At 46.6% G+C, this 20,514-nt stretch overlaps 1 protein-coding gene across 1 annotated transcript in view; it reads right to left on the bottom strand.

Annotated features, from left to right (window-relative positions):
* Window positions 1-302: 302 nt before the first annotated feature.
* retreg1 (reticulophagy regulator 1) overlaps window positions 303-20,514 on the bottom strand; it is a gene marked incomplete at both ends in the record, with an annotated part of 191,330 nt that continues 171,118 nt past the window's right edge. Inside the window, 6 exons of the mRNA XM_084327769.1 lie at window positions 303-793; window positions 1,498-1,621; window positions 10,122-10,192; window positions 11,589-11,711; window positions 13,872-13,956; window positions 16,590-16,707. Of these exons, the coding sequence (XP_084183895.1) occupies window positions 303-793; window positions 1,498-1,621; window positions 10,122-10,192; window positions 11,589-11,711; window positions 13,872-13,956; window positions 16,590-16,707 (1,012 nt within the window). The remainder of the gene's footprint in view (window positions 794-1,497; window positions 1,622-10,121; window positions 10,193-11,588; window positions 11,712-13,871; window positions 13,957-16,589; window positions 16,708-20,514) is intronic.

The following is a 20,514-nucleotide window of genomic DNA, read 5'->3' as shown; positions in this document are numbered from 1 at the left end:
TTCCACCTAGCATGATAGTGATATTACAGTCAGTAATACCTCACCTTCCACCTAGCATGATACTGATATTACAGTCAGTAATACCTCACCTTCCACCTAGCATGATACTGATATTACAGTCAGTAATACAGTACCTCACCTTCCACCTAGCATGATAGTGATATTACACACTGATCATATTTCACACAGGTATCACTTAGCAAACAAAACAAACAAAACAAGAAGAATGGAAACAATCACGACCCTTAACAGTCCTCCCCAAACAGCCCCCTCCCTCCCACATGTCCCACTCCCACCCCGCCTCAGTGGCGTCCAAGGAGTTTGGAGAAGAAGCCACTGGAGGACTTGCTGGACTTAGCCTGTGCCTCCTCCTGTTCTCTGGCATCCTGGGTTTTTTCAGCACCCCCCAGCCCCAGCTCCGCTTCCAGCTGCTCCAGCTCTGATTGGTCGAGTAGCTCAAAGTCCTCCACATCGCTGTCTGATTCGTCGGCCAGGTCCATGGCAGTCTGGGGGGCGGCTCCCACCGTCGCGGCCACTGCGGCTTCTATCCTCTCTTGGATGACGGCCGTGACGGCGGCGGTGATGACGTCGCCCGCCATTTGGTTGGCCAGTGCCAGGGCCATGCCGGTCGGGTCGGCGTCCGACGCGAATGATGTGCGTTGCTCCCGGGGGGGTGGGGTCGGGAGGCCGATGCTGAGGTCGTCGTCGTCGTCGTCGCCATTGGTCCCCATGCCGTTGTCAAGCGAGGGGAATTCTGGGAGGCCGCCAGTGAATACCTCTTCTCTGTCGAGGTCTGCGAAGTTGAGAAGAATTACAAGCAAACAGATTAGGTCCAGTTAATAGCGTAAGTCAGAGGCACCCAACCTTTTATGTAGGAGACTCCATATTCAGTCAACCTTTTATGCAGGCGACTCCATATTCAGTCAACCTTTTATGTAGGCGACTCCATATTGTGATCAGAATATTTCCATGTAGTCCATGAAGACCTAATGTTGAGCGGTAGGCTTAGAAGGTAAAGACAGAAGGTCTTCCTCTGGAGACCAGAAATCAAACTGCTCTCTAGTGAGCTGGCAGATGACTCATACAGTATTATGCAAGAAAACGTGGATTTTACAGTGATAAACTGTCAGATTCAGCATTCTGTTTCAATAATAAAGATGTGATATTATCAAGGTAATTTGAATTTGACTAGATTAGGGAATCTTCATTAGGGAAGTGTGTTCTAAGTACAAAAAGGCACATTTCAAAAGGAGACGAATGAAGTCCTTCTCACTTCTGTAATTCGTCACAGACAGGCAGGGTTAACCGTCTGTAGTGTGGTAGTGAAAGGGTTAACCTTCTGTAGTGTGGTTGTGAAAGGGTTAACCCTTTGTCGTGTGGCAGTGAAAGGCTTAACCTTCTGTATTGTCGCAGTGAAAGGGTTAACCCTTTGGTAGTGTGGTAGTGAAAGGGTTAACTCTACTCTTCCACAGTGGACGGCGTCGTGGTCACACGTACCATCGGAGTTCTCCGTCTGCGGCGTGTGACCCTCGGACAGGTTGAACGTGCCGTTGTCAGTCCACGTCACGTCGGAGACCTCTGTGTCCGATACAGACATATCTTTGCACACTGTGGAGTCCAGCTGTTGGCAGGGGGTACAAAGGATACAAGGTGTTATAGACGCAAAGCATTCACTGTGACATTACAGGGCAACCTAAATTAATGTAAAAATTGCCTTTTTCTGTGTTTTGCATTGTTAGGGGCGTGGCCAAGAGGCACCGCCACTCTACATTAGCGAATCCTTGCATCCATTACTGTGAAAAGAACGACCGGTCACATGCGAATTACTTGGCCAGTTAAGGGTTTTGCCATCAAACTATAGTTGTACAGAATGTACATACAGAACAGAATGCAGAACATTCTATACAGAACAGAATACCTTTACTACAGTAGTAGTTTGGGGAAAAGAAAAGAATAGGACATGCATTGTGGTTTTGGGGGGAATTGTTGGACAAAGAGAGACGGATTTCCCCCATCGTCACAGTTACTGTACAAGTGTACATGGATTTGATCTTTTCAGATCGGAAAATGAAATTGGGTGAATAAAGCAGAGGATATTCAAGACTAGTGTCTGTGTGTTGGCTGTTATTGCTATAGGTCAAACGTTCTGCCATAATGTATTCAGCTCAGCTCACTCCTTCAAAATAAAAAGACTTCTGGGTGCTTTATAGCTCACCATTTAAAAGAACACGCCAATATTTTGGGAAATTCGCTTATTATCTTCTCCAGAGAGAGACAAGAAGATAGATACCAGTTTCCTCTCTATGTGTTCAGTAGAAAGCTATCTGGCTGCACGTTAGCCTAGCTTAGAGACGGTAAGCTAATTTCCCAAAATGTTGGCGTCTTCCTTTCATTCTGAAATGTATGATATAATTGAATGATTTTACAAGTACCTTAAAAACTCAACAGAGCAATTGTTTACACAAAAGAAAGACCTTGGGACGAAGCGGCAACGGTCAGCCACTGAACTGGACTCTGCCCTCAGTGACAGACCAGTGTGCCGGTTATAGACTACTTCACCGTGCCGACAACAGATTGTTTGGAGTGCAATGTTCTCTGCACCTGAGTTGGATTCCAAACTCTGTCATCATTATTGCCTTGCGGTTGTTGGCTCTTTAAATTTTGAGGAATAGGCTTACCTTTCAATCCATTATGAAATGAAAGTGATGCCAGGTCTTATCATATTTTAGGCGGCATCTGTGAAATGGACCTTAAATGTCTCATTATGTACTTAACCTACTACCTAATTAAGTTGTTCTGACAGCACAATATTGCTGTAACTAAGATATTTGTTGGTAATATTTCTTTTGTGCCTATATCCCTAGATTTATCAATCCTAATATGCGCTCTGCCCATCATTTTTACCAGGGAATTATTGGTTTTTCAACATGGAAAGTTCTATTAAGGTGTTTTGAACCTCCATGTGAAATCTGGTGCAAATACACCTTTTCCTCAGTGAGTGCCATTTGTTTGGATATTGTTCTGGGCGTTTTCTTTTGCAGACAATGTGAAAATATATATTTTGGTGTTGTTTTCATGTTTGGACCAATATCTCCCTGCAATTTACACACACAATATGGCATAGCTACTGCTGCTGGAAGATATCGCTGATCGTGCACTGAGGAGTGAGTGCCAGTACCGCGACCAATGCGGACCTATTCGCAGAGAGTGATGAGTACCTACTAAGACCAGTGCAATACCCTGGAGCCAGCACTGAGGAGCCAGACTAGACGCTCAAACCCTGTGCCACCACACATCCAGGTACTGTCCACCTTGAACACGTGAGCATCAAGGCACCCTCCCCAGATGCGCTTTCCATATCTCAACAGAAAGCAATACCAATCCATCAATGTTCAAATAATCTACGACGCCCCAGAACCACCTGCTCAATGCGGTCTCCCGCTTCCCAGGAGGTGTACATGACTCCTGTCTAAGTTAGCATTAAATATGCGTTTTCTTTTATTTAAATCGTGTACAGTTGTAGGGAGCCTTTTCGCTAAGCTGCCATCTTGGTTTCGTCACCGTTGATCCCTCGGAGGGGTTCGTTATTATTATTATTATATATTAGTTAAAACTGTGTTTACCCATCTACAGTATGACACGTCAAAATGTCTGCTGTGAAAAGGTCCATTCAGGTGCCAGTCAATCTGTGAGGTGCTTTGCCTCTAAGAATTATGAGCCATATCTGATCAACTATACCCCTTTCACTACCACACTACAGGTTAACCGTCTGTAGTGTGGTAGTGAAAGGTTAACCTTCTGTAGTGTGGTAGTGAAAGGGTTAACCTTCTGTAGTGTGGTAGTGAAAGGTTAACCGTCTGTAGTGTGGTAGTGAAAGGGTTAACCTTCTGTAGTGTGGTAGTGAAAGGGTTAACCTTCTGTAGTGTGGTAGTGAAAGGGTTAACCTTCTATAGTGTGGTAGTGAAAGGTTAACCGTCTGTAGTGTGGTAGTGAAAGGGTTAACCTTCTATAGTGTGGTAGTGAAAGGTTAACCTTCTGTAGTGTGGTAGTGAAAGGTTAACCGTCTGTAGTGTGGTAGTGAAAGGGTTAACCTTCTGTAGTGTGGTAGTGAAAGGGTTAACCTTCTGTAGTGTGGTAGTGAAAGGGTTAACCTTCTATAGTGTGGTAGTGAAAGGTTAACCGTCTGTAGTGTGGTAGTGAAAGGGTTAACCTTCTGTAGTGTGGTAGTGAAAGGGTTAACCTTCTATAGTGTGGTAGTGAAAGGTTAACCGTCTGTAGTGTGGTAGTGAAAGGTTAACCTTCTGTAGTGTGGTAGTGAAAGGGTTAACCTTCTGTAGTGTGGTAGTGAAAGGTTAACCGTCTGTAGTGTGGTAGTGAAAGGGTTAACCTTCTGTAGTGTGGTAGTGAAAGGGTTAACCTTCTGTAGTGTGGTAGTGAAAGGGTTAACCTTCTATAGTGTGGTAGTGAAAGGTTAACCGTCTGTAGTGTGGTAGTGAAAGGGTTAACCTTCTGTAGTGTGGTAGTGAAAGGTTAACCGTCTGTAGTGTGGTAGTGAAAGGGTTAACCTTCTGTAGTGTGGTAGTGAAAGGTTAACCGTCTGTAGTGTGGTAGTGAAAGGGTTAACCTTCTGTAGTGTGGAAGTGAAAGGGTTAACCCTTTGTCATGTGGCAGTGAAAGGGTTCTTCTATATCATACTGGCTGCCGCTCAGCGTCATCTGCACTAACCTCACTTCGTGCACATGCACTGAATAAAAATCCACAATGTACCTTTACATACCAACATCCGTCTGGCCACACCCCTATCCGCTACCTTCATAAGCAGGTGTGTGGTCACCTACTCGCCTCCTTCTTCACTTTCACCACAAGGAAGTGCCTGTTGTATACATCACTTGACGAGGTTGTTTTAGCTGAAGAAAGTTGAGTTACGTGTTTACATTTTTTCTTGCTTTTTTCTTTCTCTCATACATTTTAAAAAGAAAAAAGCTAAGTCATAATGTTGACCTCGGAGGGTCGCGCTAGCAACGTTACCCTTCACCAGCGGTTCTCCATTGCCTCCTCTGTCGTGCGTCTTGGAGCGGGGTTGAGGCCTCTTTCGTGGTCGGCAGCCGTGCCCGGTAGGCGTCCGATAGATAGTTTGCCTCTCCAAGGAGCTGGTGCACCAGCGCCGTCTCCTGTGCGATGGCCTGGTTCCGGCTCTGGTTCCTTTGCCTCCGGAGAGTCGTCCGCTGTTGGGCGGCCGGCTCCTCTGGTGGCGGAGGATTTGAGACGCAAACTTTTTGCGTCGGCTCGCTCCCGTCGTAAGATGGTGGCTTGTAGACGCGAACGGCCTGGTTTTGGTGAGTTGCTGGAGCCGGATGAGGATGCGTCTGATTCTCCATGGCCAATGGAAACAGAGGACTACATGGTAGAAGCGGACGGGTTCTTGTTCGACGCCCCGGTGGAGACATGTCCGCCGCCCGTCCAGGTAACACTGGAGGGGGGTGATAGGTCTCCTTGGGGTTCCTCGTACGCGGATGTTGAGTTAGAACCTCTGACTCGGCGGCGGGATGCCCTGCTATCAGCCACATCAGAATGTGGCTCTGTAACCAGTAGTCTGCTGCATGTGAGGGACGCGAGCTCGGTGGGGGAAAGTATGCAGGGGGAACTGCGTGCTTTGTTCCCCGAGCTCATGGCGGCGGCGGCAGTCGCAAACGGCGTGCCGCTGCCGCAGCCACTGCCTGTTCCTGTTCCTGATGATCTCATAGGTCATCTATGGCAACGCCGTCCTGTGAGAGAGATGGGCGTTGTCTGTCCATTTTTCCCCTCGATGGAGGCCTACGTCCGTCAGGGACAGGTGGTCTCCCACATCATGGGCCTCACCCCCGCCTACGTGCGAGTCACGAGGGTGGTGGGTTTGGTAGACGGCATGAAGGAGGGGGTGCCTCGGCTTGATAGGCCGATGGCAGCTCTCCTTTGTCCTGAGGTGGTGTGGGAGCCGTTACGGAAGCCGGTTCCCCAAGGGAAATCGGCGAGGCGGTTGGCTTACTGGAGTGACCAGTCATTTATCTCCGCGACTCAATCTCTGGCTGCCACTTCTAACATCGCGCAGCTGGCGAGATTCATGTCCGGGATACTGACGGGCGGTACGGAGCTGACCGATTTGCAACATGATCAGCTCGCCCAGTCGGCAGGAGCCATCCTGCATCTGATCCAGCCGCAGGCCATCGCCGCTGGGATAGTACGCGCCCTGGCCACTCTAGTCCAGCGCCACCTTTGGCTGGAGCAGGCGCGTGTGCCGGAAAGGAAGAGGACTCCACTTCCGAGGGCACCCCTCTCCGATGCTGGACTTTTCGGGTCGGCACTGCAGTTGATGACCTCGACCTGCAGGGAGATGCAGGAGGAGCGTTCCGTGCTCCAGCCTCATTCCCCCCCGCCCGATGTCGCCGGTGGAGTCAGACGGCAGGCTCGTCGTCGGGGTTCTGCCGCCGTAGCCGCCGCTGCTACCACCGCCACTGCTGGACCTTCGGCAAAGAAGGCCAGGAGGAAAGAGGGCGCCTCCGCCACTGCAGCCGGCCCATCTACGCCCGGAGGTGACGGTAGGGATCGTCGTGACCAGCCTCCTATCCTTTACCGTCCCTCCGGGGCTCCCCGGGGTGGCAAGTCCCGAGCCGCTCGTGGCAGGCGTCGCTGAAAATGACTTTTTCCCTCTGTGGCCCCCCCCTGTTCCCTTCCCGGCCCAAACATATGATTTTGATTATGAGAAATAAAAAGTCCCTCCTGGGAGGGACTATATTTTTTGTTACAAACTGTGTGTTTATTCACTAACATATGATGGGGATACGATGTGTGAACCTTTCGCTAGTGTGGGTTTGATAGAAGGGCTAGACTTTAAGTCTTGTTGGTCGCTACATTCATGTTAGAGCTTAAGCAAGGCCTGCAGCAGCTTACACTCTGTTGAAAAAGTTTTTTTCTGCCTCGACCTGAAGGTTAGGTCTTCACATAAAGGTAGAGGTTAGTTGTGTGCTCTGTTGCTTAAACAGTGATATTGAGCCGCAACACTGTTGTGTTGGTCTGCAGTAATGCTCGTGTGTGTAATGGTACCGCGGTTCAGGCCGCTCTCTCTCTCTATCAGATTTTCGGTGTCTTGCAACATAAACACGGGTGTCGGGTTCACACATACATAACTTGGCCTTGTTATAAACCCTGTTCACAGACTTGTCTGTGGCTAGCGTGCATTGAATTAGCTTGCGCTGTTCATTAGCATACTGGCTACTTAAGGTATCATGGCTATTTGTTGTTGTCGTATTCAAGGGTTGGGCTTGCGAGGGGGTACCTCTTTTCATTCGGTCAGGGCCAAGCTGTTAGGCAGCTTGGCACAGGGGGGGGGGGGGGGGGCGGAGAGTGTTTCCCTGACTCCGCACCTATCACGGGCGGTTGAGTCATGGGTTTCCCCCGTCATAGAAAACGTCACTAGGCACGTTTCTATTGGACGACGGCTTCCGTGAGTTTTTTCAGACCCGTATGTAGGGTCTGTCATTGTCAAGTTGTAGGGGCAGAGCGTAGGAACTTACTGTTCTGCTACGCTCGATATATGTGTAACTTGAGTCTGTTGGTCACATGGCTCAATGTTACCATGACTTTTCAATCTGTGGCTCACGTGGGAAGTCTCTCTGAGGATTCCCGTCTCCTCTCTGTGGTGAGGGTGGCGGGATGTAAGAATGTAAAAAAAATTTACCCTCGGCCGCGTCACGTGGGATTCATGTCAGTCGGTGTTTCTTTCTTTTTAATAAAAAGAGAGAAGAATATGAAGCACGACAACTCCTTGTCGTTCTCCCAGGCGACTTGAAGGACCAATGTCTGGTGTCTGGTTAGACTATCCATTGATGTGTTTGGGTCTCGACGCGTACATAGTGCTGGCTCGGGGTGTTTCTGATAAGAATCACGCATGAGGCTGGTACGCCTTGGTTGCTCGTTATTAAAACAGCGTTTTTATAGGGCAACTGGGATGGGGGTTTTTCTCTTCCGAGCGCCTGTTACTAGGTCTCGACGGATTCTCGTTCATATCTGGGGGATGTTAACGGAATAGATCAAAACGTCTCACGCCCTTGGGGTGGGCCACTGAACGCGGTACGAATGGGACCGTCTGGGTGGCGCCCTCTTTTCATGTTTTAGATCGACACGCGTAGGGGTGGGGATGTCGGCGTGGTTAGGGCACGGGACTGGTTCTGGTCACACTGGTCCAGGTCAGTTAACCCGTTGTCCGCCGGGGACGCAGATCTGCTGTTCTGGTACCCTGAGGGACTTGTGCTTTTTTCGGGGGGAAAAATGCCGGGTCGGCCCGGGTGTCACAGGGTTGGGCGTTATGGAGACCCTTTGTTGGGTACATGTTGTACCCGGCACTATCATGAAGGGGCTGGTTCTCCATTCTTTTCGCTCCTCTCTCACGCATGGCGAAGAGGGGGCTGTTGGGGTGGTCTTTTGGACCGCCGGGCCGAGCCCGGTCCGAAGTTATGTTTCGTCGACCCGTAGGCCTGGAATAACTCTTTTTTGAAAACTGAAACACTTGTACTGCGGTATAGCCAGTGTATACCCGCAGGTGTGTTTTGGAGTTTTTTCTTGAGGGGTTATAGGAACAACCACCGCATGTGGTACCAAGAGGGTGGTTGATTCCCTGGTGTGTTGGAGCAGTCAACTCCCGGGTTACCCGGTTGAGTGTGCCCCTGCACGTTCATGACGCCTGCCAATCGTGTCAGCTTTCTCTGCCTCGACCCCTCTGGGTCGGGGTTTTTTGGTGGAGGCTTTGTCATGGTGCGCAACAATGCCAGCATACGCCCCTTCCGCCGGGGTGCTGTTTTCAGTTGACCCCTTTGGTGCCTGTCTCGTCCGCAGTGCTCCAGGCTCGGGTCAAACGCCTGCTGCCTGGTTTAAGGGATCGACCCCCTCTGGGGTCGTCTCCCCGGTGCGCTGCCTGCTTCCGCTGTAGTATAGCCTTTTGAGTGCTTCAAGTTACGGCCATGCTGACTGCCTGAGTTTGCCAGGGTCAGTGTGCCAGGCGGCGTACTAGTGGGGGGAAGGGCCCGCTCTTGGAGGGGCCCTGTCCGAATACGCTGGCGATGTGGGGGGCGGTGTCACTAAGTGACCGCCTGGTGAGGTCTTGATGCTTTGGCGTCATTGACCTCTCCGGGCCCCCTTTTTCCGGGGGATCCAGTCCCTTCAGTGGGTCTGGGTCTTCCTTCGCGCTCCGCTGCTACGGCCTTGCCACGGGGTTGAGTTTGCTCTTGACCCCGTGATTTTGGGGGCAGTAACAAGGTTTGTTCCTTCCGTTCGTTCCCTGGTGGCATGCGGGTTGTGCGTGTGCGTAGTTGTGGGGTCAAGCCACGGTCTGCTCACCCTGTGCGTTGAGTTGCTCGAGTTTCTCTTCGCACGGTCGGATCCGTCTCCCTCCCGTCCTCCAATGGGGAGGGTATCCTCCATTAGGGAGGGTCGGGGGGCTCGGTCCTCTACGGTCTGATGGTTGTCGGGGGCCTCAGCGGGGTACATTTGTCGAGCTTCAGGCTCCCGCTCATCTCCTGTAGTGCAGATGACGCTGAGCGGCAGCCAGTATGATATAGAACGTAAGGTTATGTATATAACCAAGTTCTATGAATACTGGTGACGCTCAGCGTCGGGACGCCACTGCGGCCCTTGATCTCGCCTTGTGGTGAAAGTTTGGGAAGGAGGCGAGTAGGTGACCACACACCTGCTTATGAAGGTAGCGGATAGGGGTGTGGCCAGACGGATGTTGGTATGTAAAGGTACATTGTGGATTTTTATTCAGTGCATGTGCACGAAGTGAGGTTAGTGCAGATGACGCTGAGCGTCACCAGTATTCATAGAACTTGGTTATATACATAACATAACCTTATGTTAACCTTCTGTATTGTCGCAGTGAAAGGGTTAACCCTTTGGTAGTGTGGCAATGAAAGGGATACTGTATGTGAGGCTGTAAGGCTACAAAGCCTCCATTGGTGCATTCCCCTTTTTGGCGACCTCCCAACATCATGCATCATGTGCATCATGAGTATTGCATTTTCAAGTGGTTTCAAATTGGATCACTGGGGGTTATTAGATTGAGACGAGATGAGAGACAATGGTCAGCTAACCTTGGGAAACATGGAGGACAGGTCTGACTCGATGCTCTCCTTCTCCGCCTGTGACAGGAAAAGCCTCCTCTCTAGAAATAACAAGCAGAAAGCCAAGTCAACATTCAATGTTTACTTGTACAGCATGCCCAATCTTTTAAGCCATTTAAGTTAAGTCTTTTAAGTGAACACACATTCTTTTGTAGGGCTGTGACCCGAATGCTTCAAAGCTTCAAAAGTTAAATCGCTGCCATGGTAAAATAAAGATTTTTTTTACCACTCTAAGAAATAGCGCACAGAAATAATAATCCAACATTCATTTTGAAAATCAGTTCTTCTCAACCTTAACCAACTCCGAAACAATGCCTAAACTTAACCCTAACCTTAACCAACTCCGAAAGAATATTGCCATGCTCTAAGACAAACTCTAACCTTAACCAACGCCGAAAGAATGCCTAAACTTAACCCTAACCTTAACCAACTCCGAAAGAATGCCTAAACTTAACCCTAACCTTAACCAACTCCGAAAGAATGCCTAAACTTAACCGCCTAAAGAATGCACGTTAAAAAAAAAAGAAAAAAAAAATGGAAGTGATTCGAACATGTCACTAACGCACCGCAGGATCCACAGCAAGGCGGCGAACCAGTTGAGCTAACCGTCGATGTTAAAAGAGGGGGCTCTGCCGCTGCCGCGTCGCCGCGGGGGCGTGGCTAGGCGCAAGCTGGTTGCCTAAAATGATTAAGCGGAGGGGACACGTGATGCAAGACTTCGTCCACATTGCAGCCGGCTTGTGGGAGGCATGGCCAACAACGTTTGAGACAGGACAGGGTAGAATTGGACAATACGAAATTGGGGACGGGAGAAAAATTGAAAAATGGGGAGAAAAAAGTAGATAAAAAAAAAAGAAAACCTATCTACTCCATAGCTCTCATTTCAACACAATCTCATCAGAAAACATAAATAAAGTACTAATCGACCATAGGAAAAAAGGTAAATAATGTATGTTATGTTATAGCCATGATAACGTATTGTATCGCAAAAGTCCAAAACAAACACAGCAACCAGGAGTTGAACCAACAATCATACGTAAATATATGACTTATGGCTATACCATAATGTACATTATGTACCTTTTTTCCCCCCTGTGGCAGAACTTTACTTTAGTACTTTATTAAAAAAAATTTAAGCAAGATCACGCTGTAACTATTGAAGTTTCAAAGCAAAAATAATGATCATCAGCACAGCCCTAGTACTTTGTATGTTGGTGTGTGTGTGTAGTACTATTCCTGTCTTCTTGGGGTGCATTTACACCTGCATCTTATGCAAATACCAATACTCTCTCCAAATGCAATCTGGATGCTCAAGGCAAATACTAACGGCAGGCATGTAAAGGTGACTTGCGCATCGTTATACGGAAATAAATGCGAGCACCATTTTTCACTGTTGTTTTTGGAGAGACAGTTGACGAAGTATTTACTGTAAATCACCATGATTCTCTTTGATTTTCTGAAGGAACTCTCCGATGCCGAAGTCCAGCTTCTGCAGAACTGGCTCCAGCCACAGCCTAAACTTGTCCGTTGATATCAGAGGCCACAGGAAGATGCCCAGCACTGTGGAAACAGGGGGAAGATAATTGGGTTTTTTAAAGGGACATTTCATCCACCATTCCCTTACCTTCTTCTCCAGAGTCAGACAAGAAAATAGATACCAATTTCTTCTGTGTTCGTTCAGTAGAAAGCTATCCGGCTGCAAGCTAGCCTAGCTTTGCACAAATGAATGGAAGCGGATATGGACCAGCTAGCCTAGTTGACCCGTATCCGCTTAATTTGTGCTAAGTTACAGTAGGCTAGCTTGCAGCCAGATAGCTTTCTACTGAACGCACAGAGAGGAAATTGGTATCTTCTACCTTCTTGTCTGACTCTAGAGAAGACAGTAAGCGCATTTCCCATAATGTTGGCATGTTCCCTTAACCCTCTGAGGTAGATGATAAACCAATGTGATTTGTGTTTTGAGACATTCTAAAGACGATGTAACAGCAGCTAGTAGCTACTAGTCATTGAGAGCTATGGAGTTCTAGAACTCTTGGAAAAAGAAATGGTTAAATCTACAATAATTGTTATTTGACCACATTTCTCACATTTTCAGGCCAGCTGTTCAATAGTTAAATAGTTTATTTTCTTTGTTGACAAAACCCTCACCGGCTCTACCTACGTATTTTCCCACCCATCCCATACCTTATAAAAGCACCCTTGTAGTTGATAAAACTATGCATTACAGGAAATCAGGGTCATCAGGGAATCTCTTAATTACATCAGTATTGTGCTGACAGAACAATATTGTGTTTCTAAGTTAGGTATTTATTTATAAATTTTGTATCCACTTTTTCTCCTCCTGTTTTTCTGTGTTTTTCTCCCATCCCAATTTAGTCATGCCAATTCCACCCTCCCCTTCCTGGTCGTTGCTCGCATGTGACCCCCACTGGTCGGTCTAGGGAGGGTTGATAGATACTATCGCATACTTACTTTACTTACTTAGGCCTTTTATTCCTTTCGGAACATAGGCCATTGATGAAAAGATACTATCGCATGTCCCCTCCAATACATGCAGAGTCAGCCAGTCACTTCTTTTCACCTGCCAGCGCAGACTCTCATTGGTGAGGTGTAATGTGTGGGAGGCTCACACTACCCTCACCATCTCCCTTCCTCGCTGTGCAGGCTCCCTGACCGACCTGTAGGAGTCGCTGTTTACAACGACCAAATTACCACCCACCGGCTTCCCTCCCGCTGACTCTGCCAATTGAGCCAGTATGACGGCCGGCCAAGCCGGAGGCAACGCTGACAGCCGGATTCGATACCAGTGTCTCTCGCGTTGGTGACGAGCGCTTAGTCCGCTGCGCAATCCAGCCGCCCTTAAGTTAGGTATTTATTAGGGCTGGGACTCATGTTCATTTCGATCAATTAACTACAGAAAAAACATAAAAGAAATTACGCATTTTATCGCACTTAATAATTAATTTGCACTCCAGATACCGCGGAAAGTTTCTCAGTGGACAAGTTCCAGTTTACAGTTGCACAGCATGCATTGGGTGACGTCAGACAGTTGCATATCACCGGAGCATTTCAAGCCTACGGTATCACCTCAATGCTAAGCATGTTGCAGCTACCATGGATGGATATATATATACTAGGGCTGACCCCTATTAGTCGATTAGTCGACTAATCGGTCGAAAGGAGCCGTAGTCGACTAGCCAACCTCTTAGTCGAATACAAAACTAAAAAAAATTAAATAAAAAATAAAAAATGTATCATTCTTTCCAAAAGAAAAGAGGCCTAGAAGCGTGGCTAACGCTAATGGCACGCATACCAGAGGCTAACTGCCTACGAAAACAGGCACAGAGGCACTGAAAGAGGATTTCACCCATCTAATGAACACACTATAGACAAATATCAAGATGTATCCATCAGTGGACCAATTGCATGCTTTTGCAGAGGACAAGAAGCCTTCAGTCGACTCCTTCAGACATTAAGCACCCCCCACAGCCCAAATGGAATGATAAAAAATGTAAAAAAAATATATATATATATTTTTTAAATATTATTATTATTATTATTATTCCTTTTTCTTTTCTCGACCAATAGTCGACTAACGGCAAATTTTTGCCAATCATAGTCGACCATCCAAATCCTTAGTCGGGGACAGTCCTAATATATACACAATATATATATAGTATTATTGTACATGGCTTATTCAGAATATTCAGTTTGACTCACCTAAAGTATAGGAGATGATAACCCCTGGAATGTAGCGTCCTAGGACCGCAAAGAAGGTACACAAACTGCAGACCAGCAAGCAAAACTGAAGACAAATAAATAATCATTATTATTGTAACACTTAATTCATAAAACAATTTACACTCACAATTATTAGGCCTACTCCTGCATCAATACAATATTCTTACTGGAATCAGGCTCGATTAAGACGTTGCTACGGTCGTCATGTGTGAAGGATGATTTATAGCAATTTGTATTGAGAAATTACTAAAACTGTGAAATGAAAGAAATTTAAACAGGAAGGGATGGATAAAAATAAGAATTAAGGGTTCTCCTATGATGGTGGTGAGACTTCCAAACCATTTGTTTTAGGTGCAACCAGCAGCTCTATGATGTAACTCGCTCTGTTGGTCCACAAAAGTGTCCCCACCCTCTAGTGGCCTCTAGTGGGCGACAGTGGCTCAGCAGGTAGAGCAGTCGCCTGGTAATCGGAAGCTAATAATAATAATAATGCAGGACCTGTTGCAGAGGTCTTTATTCGGCATGCAACGACACTCAATGTTTTTTAGCGGTACACAGCGGTTAGTTTTTAGCACACACACCGGAACACACACGCATGCATTGTCTCTTTAGAATCGCCGATGCGATTCGTCTCTGCGATTAACCCATCCCGTCGTCCTTCCCCCCCAAGGGCAGCCGGGAGCAGACAGGCGTCAACGTGAGCCGCGCCAGGGGACCAATCCAAGTGCTCCTGTCCGTCTTCGTCAAGGACGCCACAGCGTTAGCGATCTGTTGTTGTGCATGTTTTTCCATTGGGTTTATCTTATCGGGGGGGGGGGAACCCTTGCGAGCACGGGGATAACATGCAAACTCCACACAGAAAGGCCTGGGAGATACCCCACCTGGGTACCTGGCATCATGGAAACCTGGTCCCCAAGCGGGAAACGAACCCTGGACCTTCTTGCGACAGTGTTAACCACTACACCACCATGCCGCCTCCGAAGCGTCCTCTCCCGGGCAGCGTGTCCAAGTGTCCTTGAGCAAGAGACTTAACCTAATTGCTCCTGATGAGCATGGTCGCCTCCGCCGTCGGTGTGTGAATGTGTGAGTGAATGGGTGAATGTGAGGAACAAAATTGTAAGGCGCTTTGGATAAAAGCGCTATATAAATGCACCATTTGCCATTTACCATTTAGTGGCCAGTTTTTGTCTTAGCAGGCAAAAAACCTGTAGGTGAGGTTTTTGTGAATGCACCACCTGTCCACTCACCAAAGGCCCCACGATAGGATATTATCATACTAGAGTCACAATATTGTAATATTGTGATATTGCAATATCTTGTCATTTATTACCTTTTTTCAACTGCAAATTATGCCTCCAATGGAAAACGTTGTCAATATTCTGCAATAAAAATATGTATACCATGGCCTGGGTGAATATTCTTTTCTGATTGGCTGGGAGGTGTGCATTAAGACCGTTTAATACACACGTAGTTCGGCTCCAATTTATAATCACCGTTCTAAATTCATCAGCTACCCAACCTACAATTCATAATCCCTTAATTTATCATGGCACATGCCATCCTAATTATTCCCAAGCAAGTTTAGCTCAAATCCTCATCCCCATCGTTGTCATTCACTTACAGGTCATGGCCTCATGACATATAGGCAGCATCCCCTGGTTGGTTATTACTCAACATTGTAATATATTACATAAACAATATTTGAGGAGCATTTCAATTAGCAACAATGACTACTTCTGTGCCACATTTCGGTACCTTGAGAGCAGGTAGATTAAGGTAAGGTACGTCCCCCCCCCCCCGGGGAGCTCCAATGGTGAAGAATGCGAGGGACTGAGCCGATCTCTCTCTATTTCTCGCTCTCTCTACACGTTCATGATTTTGTAACCAAATGTTACACTATAAACTGGATAGTTGATGATAGTAAACATTTAACTTCATTAGCTGAAATATTCTAAAATCATTAAGTCTGCTATAAGACTCCCTAAAATTCTCCCTTTGTGTGTGTGTATAATATGCATAATACTGTCCCATCTCTTGGGTCTTTGGAACGGTGAGGTCAGAGGAGTTTGATAGTATTTACTTGAGGATGGCCAGATAATGTTGATATTTAAACATAAAAACCCAAACATAATAAATGTATACATGATCATGCATGCCTGTATGCCTACCAAGTCAGCCTTTTTGTCAAACATACTGTCAGATCATATTCACCGTTTGTTAATCATAGGCAAAGTTATTGACAGAAAGGCTTGCTAGCATAAAGCTAGCTTTCTGGGTCATTGTCACTGGCATCAGTCAAGCAATTTGTCAGCCAAGTGGTTGTCAAGCAGTTGCTAAGGTGGCGCAGAGGGACTACAAGTCAGCAGTGAGCAAAGCATAAATGAAATATTTCTTAATATTTTAATATATAAAATACATTTTATATTTTAATATGAATAAATGGCACATATTTTTTGTCTTTGGCAAGTCATGGTATAAGCAGAATAATCAACAAGTAGGTGTGCGTTAAATGGTTTTAAGGCACTTTGCGCAGGCAACTACCCTCCGCTGCACATGGCAGCTTGCCCTGGTAATTTGACCTCAGCTTCCTAAGCCTGATACAAGCCAATCTATCGAGTCATCATGGGATGGGAGCAACAATGACGTTAATTCAATCCGGTGTTTAGGTCCACAGTGTTGAACTATTCTCTATCTCACCTTGCCGGGGTTCTGCTGTTTGAACGAGGATGTCTCCTGCAGGAAGAGCTTGAAGGAGTCTCTGAACTGTTGCCCCGTCCCCGATTTGCTGTCCTGTCCAGAGTCAATGATCTCCCAGCTACAGAGCAAGGGAAGACAGAGGTAGTGTCAGTCCATATTTAAAGCACAGATTCATAATTAATTTGGACTAGGGATCAATATGGGTACAATTCACAGTTACACTTACAAGACAAAGGCCAGTTTGAATACATGCATCTTCAGCTACTTTTTAAAAGGCGTCAACAGAGACTGCAGATCATAAGCCTGTAGGAAGAGCATTCCACAATGTTGGAGCCGCAACTTCAAAGGCACAATCATCTTTTGTTTTAAGTCGAGAGCGAGGGACAACCAGTAAACCCTGGTCAGAAGACCACAGTGACTGACTGGTGATATATGGATTAATCAGGTCACAGATGTATACAGATGCCTGACCATGCATGGCTCATTATGTGAAAACAAGTACCTTAAAATGAATCCTAAACTTAATGGGAAGCCAGTGTAAGGAAGATAGGATGGGTGTGATGTGAGTTGACCTGGTCAATAGCCTTGTAGCAGCATTCTGGACCATTTGTAGACGGTTCAGGGATGACTTGCTGAGGCAGGTAAAAAGGGAATTGCATTGCAGTAGTTCAGCCGGGATGATATGAATGAGTGAATGAATGATCAACTCTAGCTCAGGTTGTGATACAACAGACCTGAGTTTGGCAATGTTTCTTAAATGGAAGAAAGATGTACGGGTCAACGCTTTGATATGTTGATCAAAATACATAGCCTGATCAAATATTAGAGATTTCGTACATCTGAAGAAAGGGACACAATACACTGAGCAACCTTGGAAGCTTATCAAGGTATCAGAGCATTTCCGCAGCACTAAAATCCAAGACCAAGACCCACATGTGACAAGATGTCAGAGATCAAGACCCAGATGTGACAAGATGTCAGAGATCAAGACCCACATGTGACAAGATGTCAGAGATCAAGACCCACATGTGACAAGATGTCAGAGATAAAGACCCACATGTGACAAGATGTCAGAGATCAAGACCCACATGTGACAAGATGTCAGAGATAAAGACCCACATGTGACAAGATGTCAGAGATCAAGACCCACATGTGACAAGATGTCAGAGATCAAGACCCACATGTGACAAGATGTCAGAGATCAAGACCCACATGTCACAAGATGTCAGAGATCAAGACCCACATGTGACAAGATGTCAGAGATCAAGACCCACATGTGACAAGATGTCAGAGATCAAGACCCACATGTGACAAGATGTCAGAGATCAAGACCCACATGTCACAAGATGTCAGAGACACTAGCGGAACATATCAGACCCGGGCCGGGGGGCGGGGCCACATGACCGGGCCCTTTAAACCCAATAAAGCTTGACATTATATCGGGAGTCCTGGGTGGTAATCTGACGCTCGAGCGTAAAAGGTTGCACACCTGACATATCGTCATGTAACTCGAGAACCGAGGCACGTATCTGGTCGATTGAACGACAACAAATATAGCTTTAATTCGGTCATTTCTATGTTCGTGAAAAATGCAGCCCTGAGCCGTTAGACGCTCGCAAAGTGCCGTGACTTTCGTCTGTTACGACGGCGGGCACGACGGCCCATTATGTTCCGTTGCATGGAGGTTAATTCTCAGGTGTGTGGATCTTTTGTCTCTGCAGGAGCAAACAGTTTTTTGACCTCAGTCAGTAAGATTACATTACAATTAAAAAGAAGATTTGAAAGAAAAGTAACCAAAGAAAAGGTGTAGGCCTAATATTTAAGATTTCGTTTCTACAAAAGGCTATATAAATTAAATATATATCAGATAATGACTAATTTTAGACTAAGACTGACGTGACTTTTGCTTGCAGTAACTGTGAAGCAGCATTTATGCTTTCCAAAATCTTGGTCTGCATGTTGACCAACAATAGAAAGGGAAATTTGCTTATGGCATTCTTGAGTGCACTTGCTTCATTGTGCTCATCCTTTTTGTCACTGGTAAGCAGGGCTTGACATTAACTTTTTAGCTCACCAGCCACTGTGACTAGTGGTTTTCCAAAGTCACTAGCCCCTTAGCATTTTCACCAGCCAAAAGTTTGGCTACTTGAGACAGAGAGACTGTCATAACACACGACACAAGTAAGGCACACTGCATTTCGAGAGAGAGCGAACGAACGAAACTTTCATTACGCGCAACGCAAGTAAGCGCACACTGCATTTCGAGAGAGAGAGAGACAGAGAGAGAGAGAGGATACTCTTCACAACACAACAATAGCAATAGCAGCACAACTCATATTATAGGCTACAATGCTTTATACCTAATATGATCACGAACGTCAGTGGCGCGAAGCAGCAGGGCCTGCAGCGAATATCTCGGGGGCGGAGCCTGCTGCCTCGGCGATGGGCCCCCATTGGGTCTCGACCGTCCCGGGCCCGGGGAGCCCCGCCCCTACAGCCCCCCCTGAAGCCCTGCCCCTGCACACTCAGAGATCAAGACCCACATGTGAGAAGATTCAAGAGATGTATTTGACACTTACATACACAAGACATGTAGTGAAATGAAGGTAAAGGTGAGACATGTGAGATGTCAGAGATCCATCAAATGGGGGTCCGCGGCCCATGCTTTTTGGAAGGAATACAATTACTCCCAGTTCATAGCAAATCAGATCTTAAACTGAGTGGAGTATCCCTTTAATGGTGACCTTTCTAACATGTTGCATTGGACTGTTCAAAGGTTGGAGTATCCCTTTAATGGTGACCTTTCTAACATGTTGCATTGGAGTGTTCAATGGTTGGAGTATCCCTTTAATGGTGACCTTTTTTATTTTTTATATATATACACATATTTTTTGTTCTCACTTTTTTTGTATTTTTGCTCCCATCCCAATTTAGCGCATTGTCCCACTGTCGGCCTAGGGAGGGTGTAGAACTACCACATGCCTCCTCCGATACATGTGGAGTCAGCCAGCCGCTTCTTTTTACCTGACAGCGAGGACTCTTACTGGGGGAATGTAACGCGTGCGGAGGTTCACGCTATTTCCCCCCGATCCCCTCCCTGCTGAACAGGCGCCCGGACCGATCAGTAGGAACCGCAGTTTACAACGACCAGGACACATACCCCACCGGCTTCCCACCCGCTAACACTGCCAATTGTGTTAGTAGGGACGACTGACCAAGCCAGTGACCTTTCTAACATGTTGCATTGGACTGTTCAATGGTTGGAGTATCCCTTTAATGGTGACCTTTCTAAAAAAAAATTATTATTTAAATTTTTAGCTTTTTTCCCGGCCCTTTCTTGAGGGCACTCCATCCACCCCCCCTCTTCGGGGGACAACTTTATTATTTATTATACGTTTTAACTATTTACAGTGCAAAATTTAATAAAAAGTGTAGTAAAATAAGAAAAATTGTGACATTTCATTGCCCTCTCGGAGGGGGGGAACTCAGCCTAGACATTGACAAACAAATTACAACTAAGGACAATGAAGGACAACAACGAATACACATGACAAGGGAAAGGGGGTGACCAAGCCGGTGACCTTTCTAACATGTTGCATTGGACCTTTCCAGCAGGGCACCCCTCACCAGTTAGCACAACAACATGACATAGCATTCTATCTCTAGACAGTCAGCTGACATCCTCCTGGTCCATGGCATTAGACACAACCTCGTGGGTCTTATTGGCCATGTGTTAATAGCACAACAAGCAATATGGCATGGTCAGTATCCAAAATTGTGTCAGCAGTGTGGGCGTGGCGGTTGACAGAGTGACCGCCAGCGGCGTCAGGCAGACCAAGCTAAGGAATAGCACTTCAGCACAACGGCTTGTTAGCATTACTTCAAACCTATGACCACTAACCAAAAGCAAATGAGGTGGCAAGCA

The sequence above is a fragment of the Notolepis coatsorum genome, assembly GCF_963971535.1.
Source record: "Notolepis coatsorum genome assembly, chromosome: 13".
NCBI classification, from domain to species: Eukaryota; Metazoa; Chordata; class Actinopteri; order Aulopiformes; family Paralepididae; genus Notolepis; species Notolepis coatsorum.
Note: the sequence above shows the minus strand (reverse complement) of the source record. Positions and strands in the feature narration are given on the sequence as shown.